The sequence below is a fragment of the Haliotis cracherodii genome, unplaced genomic scaffold (assembly GCF_022045235.1).
Source record: "Haliotis cracherodii isolate W230 unplaced genomic scaffold, xgHalCrac1.p SCAF_3, whole genome shotgun sequence".
Classification (NCBI taxonomy): domain Eukaryota; kingdom Metazoa; phylum Mollusca; class Gastropoda; order Lepetellida; family Haliotidae; genus Haliotis; species Haliotis cracherodii.
Window position 1 is genome coordinate 60,573,906 of NW_027266286.1, and position 18,084 is coordinate 60,591,989.

Below are 18,084 nucleotides of genomic sequence, written 5' to 3' on the forward strand. Positions count from 1 at the left end.
TTGGTCTCGGAGAGTAGTTGGATGGGTGACCACGTTCAGCAGCTTGACTCCTAAGAGTTTCTAGGGCTTCGGCCCTGCCCCACACTGAAGCACATGTACCACGTGTGGTGTCTCCTTAGGCAAGTGACTTTGTTCGAAATGTGCCTCTGTTCACCCAGCAGTAAGTGGGTACCCGGTAGGATGAGATGGCAATGTGGCTGTTAACCTTCTAGCGCCTCACAGGCAGCTTGGGTTGTATACTCCCCAGGGAGCTGAGAATGAAAATCGAGTGCTCACTGATCCATTGACCGGGGTAATAATAGTGTAGCGCTATGAGCATCCACTCGGTTAATGGAATCGGGCGCATTATAAATGCACTTATTATTATTTCTTCAGGAGCGACTTACGGGATCGGGTGGTCAGGCTCACTGACTTGGTTGATGCATGTCATTGCATCCCATTTATGTAGATCAATGCTCAATTATTTACAGATCGCCGTTATATGGCTGTAATATTGTGGCGTAAATTAAGTAAAGACCCATATTTCTGATTGCAGACATGTATGACCAAGTCCTCAAGTTTGGATCTTACATTGTGGATGCTCTGGTGGACTACAAGCAACCTATCCTCATCTACATCCCTCCCTATGCCGAGCTGAGGGGCGGGGCATGGGTGGTGGTCGACCCCACCATCAACCCCACCCACATGGAGATGTTTGCAGACCAACTGTGCAGGTACATCACATGCAGAGTAGCAGCAGTAGGGTAGCCTGGTGGTTGAGGCATTGGCTCGTCACACTGAAGACCCGTGCAAGGTTGATGTATTGGACACATAGGTACAATGTAGGAATGACATGGAGTCACATGGCTGGAACCGCCTCCGTGGTCTAGTGCATAGAGTGTCTGCCCGGAGAGCGGAAGGTCTGGGGTTCGATCCCCGACCATGTCAATCCTAAAGACGTTAAATGATGGTACTTGTTGTTACCCTGCCTGGCGCTCGGCATTCAGGGGCAAAAACAAGGACTGGTTGGCTCAGAGTCAGTTTTCAGCATTAGCTCGTACAGGCACACGCACACACACACGCACGCACAGGCACAGGCACACGCACATGCTAAGGCACAGGCACAGGCACACTTGATCGAGTGAGAGCTGAAATATTGGCACAGGGTAAAATCCCACTTCTTCACTCTAAACAGAGTAGAAGATGGTCAGAAATATTAATTATTGTAATGGCCTTCTGAGGCCTTCTTGATCACGTTTGTTCCCTGTTGGGATTCCGGGATAGAAATGGTCCCCAGCAACCTATGATTGTCAACTTAATGAATTGAACTTAGTGAATTGGTAGATTTATGTCATCTTTCCCAACCCAACTCACTCACTCACTCATCGTTCCCACACAGTGCTCATTATATCAATCACTGGATTGTCTGGTCCTGGCTTAATTAATATGGCCACCATTGTACAGCTGGAATATTGTGTTGTGACGTGAAAGAACAAACAAACAAAAACAAATATATTTTGTGGCTTCTTGTAGAGGAGGGGTGTTGGAGCCTGAGGGCACAGTGGAGATCAAGTTCCGGCGGAAGGACCTGGAGAAGGCGATCCGGCGCCTGGACCCGGTGGTACGGCAGCTGGTGGAGGACCTTGGGGACCCCGACCTGGCCGAGGAGAAGAAGACGGAGCTGGAGGGTGACCTGGCCAAGAGAGAGGAGAGTCTGCTCTCCATCTACCACACAGTCGCTGTGCAGTTCGCAGACCTCCACGACACCCCTGGGCGTATGGAGGAGAAAGGAGTAATCTCGGTTAGTTGTGCAGAAATTGTTGTCTCATACTCAATAAAAGAAGTTATTACCCATAGGGTTAGAAATAACCGAGGTCATAAATATCACTTCTCATGCACCACTTTTTTGTTTCGGTCATCTGAACAGCATTGTTGACGTCATTCGAAAGTTATTGTGATGTAAAGTCGGATTGAAGTCACACTAGAAATGATGTCAAAGCTGAAGATAGGCTATCACTATTCCGATCTTAATGAGTATGTTTCAATCTCTATTGCAGGCTATCCTCAAGTGGGAGCGGAGTAGGGAGTTCTTCTACTGGCGACTGCGGCGCCGTCTCTTGGAGAACGAGGTGAAGAAGAAGATGCGGCTGTTCACCAAGGACTCGAGTGAAGCCCAGCTGGACTCCATGCTGGGAAGGTGGTTTGTGGAGGACCAGGGCGCAGTCAATGTAAGTAGCTCTGTCAAGACGTAGCCCTCTTTGGACCAGGCTTAGGATAGGTCCCCAAGACTTGGGATAATCCCAACGGCTTAGAATATGTCCCCGGGCTTAGTCACCGAGCTTAGAATTGGTCCAATGGGCTTTGAATAAATCCCTCGACTTGTGTCCCAAGTAGGGTTGGGACGAGTCCAAATTTACTACCCAGGTACCCACCACCCTATTACCCGACCCTACCTGGGTACCCGCTGTAGATATTTAGAGATGGGTACAAACTGTCTGATTTGGACATGTTTGACCGTAGCCCTGACAAAATGTATTTAGATACATGTGTAAAACGATCTAGTCTTGCATACACTGAAGTTTACTGCATTGTCAGAAAGAAATGAGATCATTAGTGACTTGTTGTGTGAGATTTAGATACTTTTTGTCATTAAACAATATATCACGTGACTAACCACAGGTCCGGTTGTCCAGTGGGTACCCGAGTCCTACTCAGGGCCCACCTGACCCGAGTACCCGAGTTACCCGTCCCCGCCCTAGTCCCAAGGCTTAGAGTAGATCCCTGGACTTAAATCCCCAAGCTTAGAATAGGTTCCCCCTGAGGTTAGAATAGGTAACCCAGGTTTAGAATAGGCCCCCCGGTCTTAGAATAGGCCTTTGGACTTAAAATATGTCCCCCAGGCTTGTTATGGGTTTCCCAGACAAGCAGACATAAACACAAGTGCGTGCAAGTCGCTGTATAAGTGAAACAATCTTGAATATGAACTGAGTAAGCCCCATCACATCACATGACTCCAGCAGTCAGTAGCTGGTGTTGGAAGGAAGTGGCCAGATCTCACCGGTCAGCTACTACCCAGCAGCAGGTGTGCTGACCAGAAGAATCTTGTGTCTAAGTGTTCTGCTTGTTGGGTTGGCAGGCCTATCTGTACGAGGACGACAAGGCGGCCGTGGGGTGGCTGGTGGACCAGCTGGATGAGACCCAGGAGAAGAACACCGTGCTGGAGAACATCCGCTGTATACAGAGAGACCACGTGTTGCAGCAAGTCAGGAGGTCAGTCCGCACTGTGTTACGCTGTGTAACCCATGAAGATCCGGGTTAGAATACATTTTCAGCGACCTATTCATTCTCGAAAGAGGCGACTACAGGGATCTGGTGGTCAGGCTCGCTGACTTGGTTGATTCATGTCATTGTATTTCAATTGTGTTGATTGATGCTCATGATGTCAATCACTGGATTGTCTGGTCCAGACACGATTATTGACAGACTGCTGTCATATAGCTGGAATATTGCTGAATGTGGCGTTAAACAACAAACAAACAAGCTTAGCCCGTTGTGTTATGAGTTAGGTTTCCAGCAGAGTTTCTCAGACTCTGTGACTTGCTCAGTTGATTGAGTGCCATCGTACCCTGACAGCATGAACTGTTGCTCATAATATCAATCACTGGATTATTTATTGGCCAGCATCATGAAGCTGGAATATTGCAACAGACAACAAACTAAAACATGTATGCATACATATATGGATTTATATAGCACTAGTATCCAGTTGCATTAAACTGCTCAAACTCAACACATCTGAAAAACACTTATGTGATGAAGGCTCAATGAATGTGTCTTCAATCTGTATTTGATAGAACATAGTTCAACTGTTTATCTTACATCAGGTGGTAGTTTGTTCCAAATTGATGGTCCAGCAGCTTGAAATGATGGTTTGGCAAATTTTTAGAATATGATGGTACAAAATGTTACTGAGTGTATGTAATATAATGGATTCAACTTGGCTTTCTGAAACGTGCATCACTGTACACTGTTGTGTCTCATACAGCTTGATCCAGGACAACCCGGAGGTGGCCATGGACTCCATCGTGCACATCACACAGCATATGACACAGTCTCAGCGGGCGGAGATCTCCCGCATCCTGGCCAACATGGAGACGTAGACACCCACCAGATGGCGCTGTAGACAAGGGTGGTAAAGGACAGGTGGCGCTGTCCGAATTTGGTTGAAGAATACCAGATCTCGTGAGACAACTCATGTGTTCAGACAAACTCATCTGGCTCATTTAGATTGAATCATATTTCGTGATCAACAAACGGATCCATATGTTTGACCAGATACCTCAGGACTTATTTATACAAAATGTTGAAGTTACTTGTCCAGCTCTTGGATTGGCCGGTGGCCATTTTGTTATGACTGTTGGCGTATGATGGGAATTGGTCATGGGATTTAATCTTGCATGACAGTGGTGTGCGTTAACATTGAGTTGCCACATTATCAAAAGATAATTATCACAAACAAATATTTCACCGAAAATATGTATAGGTTGTGAAAAATTATAAATCATTGTGTCATCAGCAAAGAATTCATACTAGTGGTATGTACAACTCATACTGCTGGTGCCACAACTCATTCCAGATGGTCATAACACTAAACCCATTTCGTACAGATGGACCCAGATACTTTGGGTTCAGAGCATGGCATTGCAAAGTGGCATTAACATCCGTGATGCTACATGCTCTGGTGTCTCGTCCCCAGTAGAGAGACAATGGACATTTGACAGAACACAGCATGGCGAGCCGCTTGTGCAAAGACTGTTCCGAGGTATTCCTCAAGAGATGTTTTATACTGTTTGAAGATTTTGAGAAGTATAACTTCACGACTTCTGTATCCAAATGGCTTGAACTGAAATTGTTTGAATATGCTTTGAAACTTTTGTTGTTAGATCAGTGGTGCCTACTTATGTCATGTCTATTCTTGGAGATGTAAATATTGAACAAAACCAAAATGTACAGATGGAGTATTTATTGCCTGTTTGTAAGTTATTCAGGTGTTACGTTATACATCACAGTTGTGAGTTGACATTGCTCTGTTGGAGTTTGTTTCTTTGTACTGAAGATCGGCATTTGATGAGTGGCTGTTCATAGGGTGTCTGTCGGATGAACTTGTATTGTTTTGTATTTTGTTAAAGATCTGCTAACAGTCGACAGTTTAATATAGTGGCTTCAGTCAGGGGACTATTAATTTAATATAGGGGTGTGTGATTGGTCTTTGGATGATCATGTGACATTCCCCTCCCCCCCCGTAATAAATTACCAGTTCCTGAATGTTGTGTAAGAACATATCTGTAAAGTGTGTTCAGATAGATGTGTATATAGTGTGTATCAGTTAGCATGAGTACATTAGAGTTGTTTGCTGTGAATGGATGCATTTTGACCAGTATTAGAAATAAATATTTAGACCTTATGTTGGTCAGTTATATTGATGGTAGATCGACGATGTAGTAGTAATGCTTCATGTCTTCAATGTGTATTCATCATCTGAATGAGATTACCGCCATTTCAATATTAGTGACAGAATTAGTTTTTGAATGTGTGTCTCCATGACTACCAATACACCGTGCATTTAGCGGAGTCAGCTACCAGTGCAATCAGCCTGGCAGAACAAAATCCTCTGGAACAGTAACATGAGCTGAATGATTGTCTCCCCTAGTTGTCCCAGGATGTTATGATTTTGAGTTTGAATCCCAGATTTGTGCTGATAGTGCATCTTTGTCAGTTCATGGGTGTCTCAAAAATTGTACTTTCATCCAGCCTGGCTTTCCTTCCACAATAAGTTAACATCATGATGTAAGACTGTCCGAATTAAAAACATTCTCCGACTTTGTTTCTCATCTGATAAATTGAATGTAAATTGAATGTAAAATGAACATGGTGTGGAACTCAAGTCACGTTAACACCATCTTGTTTTCATGGTCATCAAATTGATAGGTAGCTGAGGTGTCCGACACGAGAATAGCGGACTATTATCTAACCTTCCATTGAATTTCATTTATTGAGCCCCTTGTGGGTTACTTTGTATATGAAGTGGGATAAAAGTTACCAGTTACTGTCTCAAAGCCCTGTCTTCAGTCAGTTGTGGGAGTAGGAGCTTCCCACTCCAAGCTGAAAGTGGGCGATCACACGATCTCATTAAAATCAGATCTTAGTTCTAGCTACCGCTAAACAAAGATCTGAGGACATCCCATGACAGGTCACGTCAGACCGACCTTGCACGAACTTTGACCGACCAATGGAATGACCAATCAGAAGGCAGCTTTCTCGTGCTTTACGGCACTAATTTCATATTGGTGACTACGCCTTGAAACATTTTTTGACAGATTCTCGATTACAAATTTGAAACCTGAACAAAAAAACATTCTGGAATGGCTAATGTATGGTCTAGATTGTACGGATTCAGTCGTTAAACCCGTTACTATCGTTCGGAATACCCCGTGTTAAAGTTTTCGAGATTGCATGATTAGAAATCACATTCCGACTGTCACTTTCATAATCTGGTAATCGATGCACTGATTGGTTAGATGAAAGGTCGTTCTGACATGACCCCTCATGGGATGTCTTCAGATCTTTGTTTAGCGGTAGCGAGAACTAAGGTCTGATTTTAATGAGATTGGCGATCACACGATTGTGTATCATACAACCTGGGACCCTATCACTTCAGTAGCTTCTTCTCAAGCCAAATTCAGATGGAAGGACCAAAGAGTCATTCAGTGATATCACAAATGAGAGACAATTTCTGTTAAGATTATGATAGAGAAATTGACATGTAAAACGAAGCTCTACTGTTGAATGGGTACAGGGGTATTTATTTTAACACCGTGGATAATCAGGGATGATTGCGCTCAGGCACAAGATTAACCCACCTAGTCAAGCCAAAGCTAATTTCATAGCCAAGAGATTCATATTTAATCATGCTGAGATTGTCATAAGATCAAACGATTGCTTCAAGAAGTAGGCTTCTCTTTCTCCTAAAGTACTCACGGAAATGAAAAAAACCCTGTTTTTTCGACCTCAGATCTTAAATAAATGCAGTTAATATACAAAATATGTAAATATTCAAACAACTAAATTAGTACTAATTGGGCCGTGGCACAAATACAGCGTATCAAATGTTTTTATGTCTTTTTACACGTAAAAGTGTGTAAAAATGTGAATAAAACAGACTATTGTGAAACAGGGCATAACCAGGTATAAGTAGATCAAGGTGAATGTCCATGACCTATGACACCTTGACGACAGGTGAGAACAGGTGCATAATGCCTATAGTCTGTTTCTGCTATGTCAATTTGGACTTAGTTTTATTTTTGATGGTGGAAAGTGCCTACAAATTACCTCCTGTCAAGTACATTTTGTATTGTTCACTGAGATCAAACTAGCAAATCCAGACTAGTATTTTTCGAGTTGTTTTGTTATTTCGTATTTACAGCTACGTAACACTTTGTGTCGATTTTTAAATAGAGAAATACAGTTTTTTTTTATTTCTGTGAGTACTTTAGTGTTGTGGTTGTTCGTTAATGAAACACCAAGCTGGTTCAGGACGTTGAGGGTAGATGTACTGTGGGGCCTTCCTCCAATACAGTGTGGGCCAAAAATATGACAGAGTACACTTATACCATCATCATTTTTCTGCTGCACAAAAGGTGTGAAGTTATTTTTTTCCAGTTTTGTTATGCTGGATTGCTATTAATCCAGTATTGGAAACTTTGACTTTTCTTTTTTTGGGGGAATAAATATTTTCTACAAATAAATAGCCTTATTTTCTGTGACAGCTCTTTTTTATTCTTGCTTTAGTTGATATGTTTCGTGCTGCTGAAGCGAGGAACGGGTTGACGCAATGTGTTCATGCTAGTGGTTAAAGTGTTTGCCAGCTGCGCTAAAGACCTGGGTTCAATTCCCTAACACTGTTAAACTCATCTCACTCACTTTCAAGAGCAACTGGAAAACTGGAAAGACGGTCATGCTTTGTTGTTGATTGTGTCATTGTATCCATGCCGTGTTGGACGAAGATGTCTGACATTGATCAACAACTGGTTTGTCTTGCCTACTGCAGTTATTCCCACACCATTGTGATCTCGTGGATTGCAAAATCATTTTCTCAGATCTTAAATAGAGCCAACCAAACATTATGAAACAAAGGCTTTAATGATTGCACATAGAACAAAGAAACAATATTTATACACAAGTCTCAGCAATTGGCTAACACAAGTGGGAACATCTTGTACATGACTGAGAGCAACACTGAATTACACAAGCATCAAGATAAAGATCACTCAACAGTGAAGTACACTCAGTTACATATAACACCGACTTGCATCACTACAACATGGAACTATAACGAGTGAGTGAGTTGGATTTAATGCCGCTTTTAACAGTATTCCAGTTACATCATGGCGTACTATAACAAGATCATGTCAATATCAAAACTGGACAACAAAGAACTCTGACAGTTCACTCTATATCACATGATTTCAGATTCGTCTGGGAATTCTGTGCACAACAGGTCTGCAGTTTCTCATTGTTGCCCAATATTGGTCCTTGCAAAGGAAGGCTGGCAGGCTGTGTGTCATTGTGCCCTAAGTGGGGAGCATGCTGTCAGCCACAGGTTTGCTAGGCCTAGACTTGCCAATACAACAGGCTGCCATGACACAGATGAGTATTGCTGACTGAGGCATAAAACAACATTCAATCACTAACCCGCCAGAAATGAAGTCTCTGTTTGAACAAAGTGTGTCTCTTGAAGCACAATTTCCATACAGCATATATTTAACTTGTGTGACAAATGATCATCCCTGCAGACAAAGCATTCATACAGGCCATCATTGTAGACACAGCAATCACAGGGGCCATTCCTACAGACAAAGCGCTCACACAAGCCTCCCCGGTGATCCAACATAGTTTTTCGCGTCGGCAATCTCACTCTCGGAGTGACATCTACAGCTATGGAAAGACACACTACATTCAGACAGCCCCGAGTGTCTGTTCTTGGCATACCTGTCGTGATACCTGACCTGAGCCAGTGTATCACTGCCTCAACTAAACATGATCTTGGATGTCCTTGATGTTGCAGCAGTGATGGTATCACTGTCTGGAGTTTGTGCATGAATAAGCTATCACATCGTCTAAGTTGTCCATGGAAGTTGCCACGGCGATGGTGTCTCTACCCAGGGTGCTGTTCCTTGAAATGTTTTATCAAGTCATGTGTCAGTGGCTCCTCGAGGAAATGGTTGATGTCCAGTAGCTCCAGCTGCTTAGCCTGAAATGTCAAACAAGTTGCTATTGGCAACACATGCTCAGCTCTGCTCCAAGTCTGCCCACTAATATGAAGTCATCCTGTCTCACTTCTAGTACACACACAGTACAAGGAATGATCACAATCACATGCAATCCACACTTCCCTAACAGATTTGTTGCATGTACACCATACACCTACCTGACACCATATAAGCCACATCAGCCCTCTAGGTTGTAAGCCCATTAACCCTCAATGTTGTAAGCTACATTAACCATCAATGTTGTAAGCCACATTAACCCTCAATGTTGTAAGCCACATTAACCATCAATGTTGTAAGCCACATTAACCATCAATGTTGTAAGCCACTTTAACCATCAATGTTGTAAGCCACATTAACCCTCAATGTTGTAAGCCACATTAACCATCAATGTTGTAAGCCACTTTAACCATCAAGGGTGTAAACCACATTAACCCTCAATGTTGTAAGTCACATTAAGCCTCAATGTTTTGATCACAATATTCACACAAATACCTATTCCATATTCTGACACCACAATTTATATCCACAGCTGTTTAGTTTCTTATTACTATATAACAGGCTCAAATACCTACATTGTGGGATATAAGACTAGAATAAGGGGGGGGGGGGGGTTGGGGGGAGAGAGGTGAAAGAGGTGTCCCACCTACTGCTGTACATCCATGGGGTGTCCATTTCCCAGAGAGGGATCGATCAGCCCCGAGTGTATGAGTTAGTATAATACGTAAAGGACACTGTCAGCCATATCGAATAGAGCGATCAACCTGGCAAAACTAAATCATGCAGTGCAAACATAGGAAATTTTGTTAAAATGAAATCCAGTCCAAGGGACCACAGAGACATGCTTCATTCCCATTAAGCCTTCTGTCATGCCGGCAACAATAATATACTACTCAAAAGAAGCTAAAGAACACCTTATTTTGTTTACGACAAATACACACCCATAAATATACTACTTGTGTGACCATACTAAAGTTATGAATACACAATGCCATTTAGAAAGTGGTCAAATGTAACAAATGTTATATTTGGGATAACTCTTTCTTAGTAAAGTGCAAATTCTAGTACTTTTGGGGGTGAGTCTCGTCCGGGATTCGAACCCACACTCTCAGAGTGAGGCACCTCATCGTGGGAGAGTGTGGGCACCTCATCGTGGGAGAGTGTGGGCACCTCGGAGTGTGGGTTGGAATCCTGGATGGGACTCAACCCCAAAAAATTACTACAATTTGTATTTCACTAAGAAAGTATATAACATTTGTCACACACTAAGGTTATCACCAGAACTGTTTTTCATACTTACCTCCCTTTAACCACCACTTGTATGTATTAACATGACAGATATTAGCCACACAGTTTATCAATCACATTGTCATTCACAAGTATTACCATCATAAAAATTCAGAATGTCATTTTGATTATATTATTACATGAAGATAAGATATTTTAACTGAAGATATTTCATTAGAAGTAGTGTTGTGGATAACAGCTTCTTTATTATACATAGGCAACATTTCAGGGCTACTTCTTGCCCCTTCATCATTATCGGTAAAAACTTCTAAATGCTTAATAAAGAAGATATATATTGACAATTCAACAACACTACAAAGCAAGACAACCACTCCATGGACTAAACACACAAAAAGCATGCAGGGTTAGGATGGTATTTATGAAGCATGAGGGTTAAATATGATATAAATATAATATAAATATGATATAAATATAATATAAATATGAATAATGTTACTAACTAATATATAGTCTACACAAACAGTACATAAAATCAAGCAAACAATTTCGTGTTCCACGATAACATTAAGTCAGAGGCATCGATATGGACTAACTACGCGATTTAGTCTCTGTATTATCGTCCATACATTTTGGAAGAAATGATCTGTTATATAGTAGCTGAATATATTGTGTTAGAAGTGAGGATTTGATAATTAAATTAAATTTGTAATTTCGAAATTTATTCGACTGCAATCGTATGGTGATGAAGATGATGATGAGAGAGTGAGGTTCAATTTAGAAAAGTTCCCATATATGGCATTAGAGGTCAGTGACATCACAGTGATACGATGATGAGTTCTGATGTTCCAGTATGAAGGGAGTTAGCTGGCAAAAGTGAGGGGAGCGTGTACAAGGCCAGAACCCTGCACCAGAGCACCGGAACGCTCTCACACATGTCTCCTTGCGGGATGCCTCTTGTGTATCCAGTCCATAATATCCCATTATCTGAAGACCAGCAGCATGACACATTAACCATAGCTTTGTTTTGACTTAATGCACATCCTCCTTGTCGGACACATTCTGTACTATCCAGTCAATAATATCCCCATTATATATGATAAGCATCTTGGAGCCATTACCTGAAGCTACGTTTTGATAGGTGCACGTCCTTGTCAGACACTTTCTGAATTATCCAGTCAATTATATATGATAACCATCTTGGAGCCATTACCTGAAGCTACGTTTTGATAGGTGCACGTCCTTGTCAGACACTTTCTGAATTATCCAGTCAATTATATATGATAAGCATCTTGGAGCCATTACCTGAAGCTACGTTTTGATAGGTGCACGTCCTTGTCAGACACTTTCTGAATTATCCAGTCAATTATATATGATAACCATCTTGGAGCCATTACCTGAAGCTACGTTTTGACAGGTGCATGTCCTTGTCAGACACTTTCTGAATTATCCAGTCAATTATATATGATAAGCATCTTGGAGCCATTACCTGAAGCTATGTTTTGATAGGTGCACGTCCTTGTCAGACACATTCTGTATTATCCAGTCAATAATATCCCCATTATATATCATAACCATCTTGGAGCCATTACTTGAAGCTACGTTTTGATCGGTGCACGTCCTTGTCAGACACATTCTGTATAATCCAGTCAATAATATCCCCATTATATATGATTAGCATCTTGGAGCCATTACCCGAAACTACATTTTGATCGGTGCACGTCCTTGTCGGACACATTCTGCATTATCAAGGTCCCTTTCCACACGGTGACTGTTGTAAGTCTGTGATGTGCGTTACGATCATCTTAGCAACAAGATCTCTGCGAGGAATGGGGCCCAGTTGCGTTTTCCCTGTGGTATTATGACGAATATAGTCTGTCCTCATTCTCAACTCCAGCTTTGTTTGAGGTCAATTTGAGAAATGTGACGCTAAGAATACTGTCAATTATGCGAATTCACTGATAAAGAGTGTGAGTGATTGAGTGAGTGAGTTTGGTACATGCCGCTCTGAACACTCTTTCAGTTATATCGAAGTGAGGGCAGCCCAGAATGAAAGAGATCTGAAACCCACAAGCATGGGAATGGTGTTGACCACGATCAATACCATGATCGTAGGATCCTGGGAGGCCAAAGGGATGCAACTCTGATAAGAGAGATGGAGATGCTGACATTATTTCCTTAATGAAGCTGTGGTTGCAGATGAGTTCAGGGTAGTTATCAGAAGTACAACAAAGATATAATACCCTAGATAACCGAGGATGTGTCTTTCACTTACGGCAACTCAGGCAGTAGGCATTCAGCTCTGTCCCCCTATATTGTAGGTAACCATGGTAACAGGACAATATGGAAATATTTCTCGGGGTGTTAACTTTTTATGCAAAACATAGCAAGGTTAATGTTTTTGAAAAAATGATATTTAAAATTTAAATTGATTGGTCAGATTTTAGAACAAAGAACCAATATATGAATTTAAATGAATTCAAATGTTTAGACTCATATCAATCAGTGGGACAGTTGGAAGTGTGGAACAGTTGGATGCCATCTTCTGACAACTGAAGTGGGTACAGGTCTTCACCACACAATATAATGATGAGGCTCACCAGGTACTGGCTGCACATGGTGTATCCATATGGGGAATCAAACCTGGGTCTTCACTGCCACAAGTGAACACATTACCTGCTGGGCTACCCCACTACATATCTACCGGATAATAACAGATAACTGGCCTATGATACTTTGCAAAATGTTATAATAATAACTATGAAAAGAAGATACAAATCTAATATTGCTTCCTTCATCACAACAGAAATGAAAAATCTAAATAAATATCAAAATGATAATCACCTCAAAACTAATCTAAAGCCTAATGAGAATAGACTATCTATATCATATTTTTAACATCAAATCAGACATTAAATGAGTAAATAAGATATTAAATGAAACAGCTGCATCTAAACCCTACCCAATGGAGCTACGAAGCGTGTTCAACTACGTCACCAAATACAGCTAACAAAGCAGTGAGAACTAGTTGTACACAAGGAGCATGTTGAGTGAGGCGTTCCGCTGCAACCTGGAGCGAAAAGCAGGAACAGATCTAAGACAGACACCTTCAATGTCCTCTGCAGTGACTGGAGTTTCCTAAGTTTGTTTATCTCTCCTCGCGACGATTTCAGCAAGTCGGCCGATGTAATGTGACTTCTACGTAGTCGTTCCCTATCAATGCCATCTATTGTGAGGTTTTGTCCATGTAGGTTGCGTAAAATACCTGTGAGGTCGTCATGGCTACCTGATGGAGGTTCGGAGGATACACTGGACTCTGCAAGAGATAAGAGGGAGTGAGTGAGTGAGTGAGTGAGTGGGTGAGTGAGTGAGTGAGTGAGTGAGTGAGTGAGTGAGTGAGTGAGTGAGTGAGTGAGTGAGTGAGTGAGTGAGTGAGTGAGTGAGTGAGTGGGTGAGTGAGTGAGTGAGTGAGTGAGTGAGTGGGTGGAAGGGAGGGAGCTAGTGAGTGAGTGATTGGATTTAACGCCACTTTCAACAGTATTCCAGTAATAAGACAGCGTGTCAGCTCAATGGGAGAGAAAAACCTGAAGTGACGCAGGTTTTAAACATTTACCACTTCGGTAAAATCCATGAGCACTGATATGGTGCTGACAAACCTAGAAACATAATCGGGGCGAACGAGGATATGAACCCACAATCATAGACTTCTGGGGTGCCCAAGGAATGCAACTCTGCACACTCTGGTGTGGATCGCCGCTCATGATATCATTCACCGGATTGTCTGGTCCACACTCAATTATTTACATCATATAGCTGGAATCTTACTGCATCAGTACTGCATCAAACAACAACTGGGGCATTGCGTAAATGTTGATATACGCCACAGTCAGCCACTTTTTAGTTTCACTTTTATGTTTCGTAAACATTTTTCTTTACTTCTGAGCAACAGAATCCCTACACTTGTACACAGCAGACGCAATTCAGAATTAACATGTCATTATTAGTTTCAACAAAATCAGTAAATGCACTATCGTGTCGCTTGATTTTCTGGTCCATCTCTATTAGTGCTACTCAAGAGCCATCCGACCCAAGTAAGCGAGTTTCACGTCCTAAAACCAACGCGCATTTAGAAATAAAACTGTGTGGTCTATTCAAATAATTTGCCCCATTATTTTGCCGTTCATGCCCAATTGAATCTGTTTTGGTGATAATCAAGACTGGTTACTCTCTGGTGTTGACGCTTCATACATGATTCTGTCATGGAGATGTGTCAATCTCATTAAAATCATATCTTAGTTCTCGCTACTACTGAACAAAGATCTGAGGACATCCCATTAGGGTTCACGTCAGAACGATCTTTCATCCGACCAATCAGAGCGTCGCTCACCCGATCATGAAAGTGACAGTCGGAATGTGATTTCTAATCATACAGCCCGGAAAACTTTAAAACGGGGTATTCCGAACGATAGTTATGGGCTTAACGACTGAATCTATACAATCTAGACCATATATTAGCCATTTGAGAACGTTCATTTGTTCAGGTTTCAAATTTTTTAAGTGAGAATTTGTCAAAATATGTTTCGAAGCGAAGTCGCCAATTTGAAATTAGTGCCGTAAAGAATGAGAAAGCTGCCTTCTGATTGGCTAATATCAACTTCTTGTCAGTAATTCCATTGGTCAGTCAGAGTTCGCGAACGGTCAGTCTGACGTGACCCGTAATGGGATGTCCTCAGATCTTTGTTTAGCGGCAGCGAGAACTAAGATCTGATTTTAATGAGATTGGGAGATGTGTTAACAATGAAGGCTGTGCCAGGCTAACCATCAGCTGATTGTACAAGAATTGACCATCACTGTCAGGGAATGACCATGTCTGACCTCGTGGCCCTCTGACCAACGTACGCATCTACCTTTCGGTATTTTCTCTACGGATACCGAGGAGTCTGCAGCTGGCACCAGAGTGGAGGTGCTGCCACCTGAGTCTTGTGTTGCTGTGCCTGACAACGTGCTGGTGCTGCACGTGGACGTCTGACTGTTGAGTGATAACTGACTGCCCATCTGACTGCCGATGGACCCGTCGTCCCCCTCGTCTTCCGACTCTGAGTAGTAGATATCTGGGGGAGGAGATAGTAGCATCACTGTAGTCAGATAGGATAGTAGTACAGTCGGATAGTAGCTAGAAGAACAGAATAATAGTCAGATTGTTGCAATTATGGTAATTGCAATTGCAGATAGTAGCATAATAGTAGTCAGTAGCTGGGATAGGAGTATAATGGTAGTAAGTAGCTAGGATAGTTGTATTATAGTAATCAGTGGCTAAGATAGCAGTATAATAGTCAGTAGCTAGGATAGTAGTATAAAAGTAGTCAGTTAGTAGCTAGGATAGTAGTATAATAGAATTCAGTACCTAGGATAGTAGTATAATAGTCAGTAGCTAGGACAGTAGTTTAATAGTAGTCAGTAGATAGGATAGTAGTATAATAGTCAGTAGCATGGATAGTAACATAATAGTAGTCAGGTAGTAGCTAGGATAGCATAGTAGTAGTCAGTAGCAAGGACAGTAGTATAGTAGTAGTCAGTAGCTAAGATAGTAGCATAATAGCAGATGGTAGCTAAGACAGTAGTATAAAAGTAGTCAGTAGCTAGGATAGTAGCATAATAGTAGTCAGTAGCTAGCATAGTAGTAGAGACAGAGAGTATATAGGAAATGAATACATACAACCCTAATGGAACAATGGAACTTCTTTATCGTTTCAAGGCAGCTTCTTGCACCTTCATCAGGTCAATACTGAGTGAGCGTATGTGAGTTGATATGTATACTGGATGATATGCTTAGGATTAATGTACAGTATACCAGTAGTAGACACTTACTCTGCACCCCCATGGGGTGAATGTATGGGAGTTGATATGTATACTGGATGATATGCCTAGGATTAATGTACAGTATACCAGTAGTAGAGACTTACTCTGCACCCCCATGGGGTGAATGTATGTGAGTTGATATGTATACTGGATGATATGCCTAGGATTAATGTACAGCATACCAGTAGTAGAGACTTACTCTGCACCCCCATGGGGTGAATGTATGTGAGTTGATATGTATACTGGATGATATGCCTAGGATTAATGTACAGTATACCAGTAGTGTAGACTTACTCTGCACCCCCATGGGGTGAATGTATGTGAGTTGATATGTATACTGGATGATATGCCTAGGATTAATGTACAGTTTACCAGTAGTAGACACTTACTCTGCACCCCCATGGGGTGAATGTATGTGAGTTAATATGTATACTGGATGATATGCCTAGGATTAATGTACAGCATACCAGTAGTAGACACTTACTCTGCACCCCCATGGGGTGAATGTATGGGAGTTGATATGTATACTGGATGATATGCCTAGGATTAATGTACAGTATACCAGTAGTAGACACTTACTCTGCACCCCCATGGGATGAATGTATGGGAGTTGATATGTATACTGGATGATATGCCTAGGATTAATGTACAGCATACCAGTAGTAGACACTTACTCTGCACCCCCATGGGGTGAATGTATGGGAGTTGATATGTATACTGGATGATATGCCTAGGATTAATGTACAGCATACCAGTAGTAGACACTTACTCTGCACCCCCATGGGGTGAATGTATGTGAGTTGATATGTATACTGGATGATATGCCTAGGATTAATGTACAGCATACCAGTAGTAGACACTTACTCTGCACCCCCATGAGGTGAATGTATGGGAGTTGATATGTATACTGGATGATATGCCTAGGATTAATGTACAGCATACCAGTAGTAGACACTTACTCTGCACCCCCATGGGGTGAATGTATGGGAGTTGATATGTATACTGGATGATATGCCTAGGATTAATGTACAGCATACCAGTAGTGTAGACTTACTCTGCACCCCCATGGGGTGAATGTATGGGAGTTGATATGTATACTGGATGATATGCCTAGGATTAATGTACAGTATACCAGTAGTGTAGACTTACTCTGCACCCCCATGGGGTGAATGTATGGGAGTTGATATGTATACTGGATGATATGCCTAGGATTAATGTACAGCATACCAGTAGTGTAGACTTACTCTGCACCCCCATGGGGTGAATGTATGGGAGTTGATATGTATACTGGATGATATGCCTAGGATTAATGTACAGCATACCAGTAGTGTAGACTTACTCTGCACCCCCATGGGGTGAATGTATGGGAGTTGATATGTATACTGGATGATATGCCTAGGATTAATGTACAGTTTACCAGTAGTAGACACTTACTCTGCACCCCCATGGGGTGAATGTATGTGAGTTGATATGTATACTGGATGATATGCCTAGGATTAATGTACAGCATACCAGTAGTAGACACTTACTCTGCACCCCCATGGGGTGAATGTATGGGAGTTGATATGTATACTGGATGATATGCCTAGGATTAATGTACAGTATACCAGTAGTGTAGACTTACTCTGCACCCCCATGGGGTGAATGTATGGGAGTTGATATGTATACTGGATGA

At 41.9% G+C, this 18,084-nt stretch overlaps 2 protein-coding genes across 3 annotated transcripts in view; one reads left to right on the forward strand and one right to left on the reverse strand.

Moving 5' to 3' along the window:
* Positions 1 to 6,659, forward strand: part of LOC139475181 (acetyl-CoA carboxylase-like) — a 79,021-nt gene extending 72,362 nt beyond the window's left edge. The window contains exons 47-51 of the mRNA XM_071258437.1: positions 536 to 713; positions 1,513 to 1,780; positions 2,037 to 2,207; positions 3,116 to 3,249; positions 4,025 to 6,659. Coding sequence (XP_071114538.1) covers positions 536 to 713; positions 1,513 to 1,780; positions 2,037 to 2,207; positions 3,116 to 3,249; positions 4,025 to 4,139 — 866 coding nt within the window. The 3' untranslated portion in view covers positions 4,140 to 6,659. The remainder of the gene's footprint in view (positions 1 to 535; positions 714 to 1,512; positions 1,781 to 2,036; positions 2,208 to 3,115; positions 3,250 to 4,024) is intronic.
* A 2,235-nt stretch (positions 6,660 to 8,894) lies between these two features.
* The window catches only part of LOC139474581 (connector enhancer of kinase suppressor of ras 2-like), a 63,059-nt gene continuing 53,869 nt past the window's right edge, over positions 8,895 to 18,084 (reverse strand). Inside the window, exons 18-20 of one of the 2 annotated variants that reach the window (XM_071257649.1) lie at positions 15,458 to 15,661; positions 13,658 to 13,866; positions 8,895 to 9,289 (exon numbers count right to left, since the gene is read on the reverse strand). In XM_071257649.1, coding sequence (XP_071113750.1) covers positions 9,194 to 9,289; positions 13,658 to 13,866; positions 15,458 to 15,661 — 509 coding nt within the window. In that variant the 3' untranslated portion in view covers positions 8,895 to 9,193. The remainder of the gene's footprint in view (positions 9,290 to 13,657; positions 13,867 to 15,457; positions 15,662 to 18,084) is intronic. The other variant, XM_071257650.1, reaches the window with a different exon arrangement.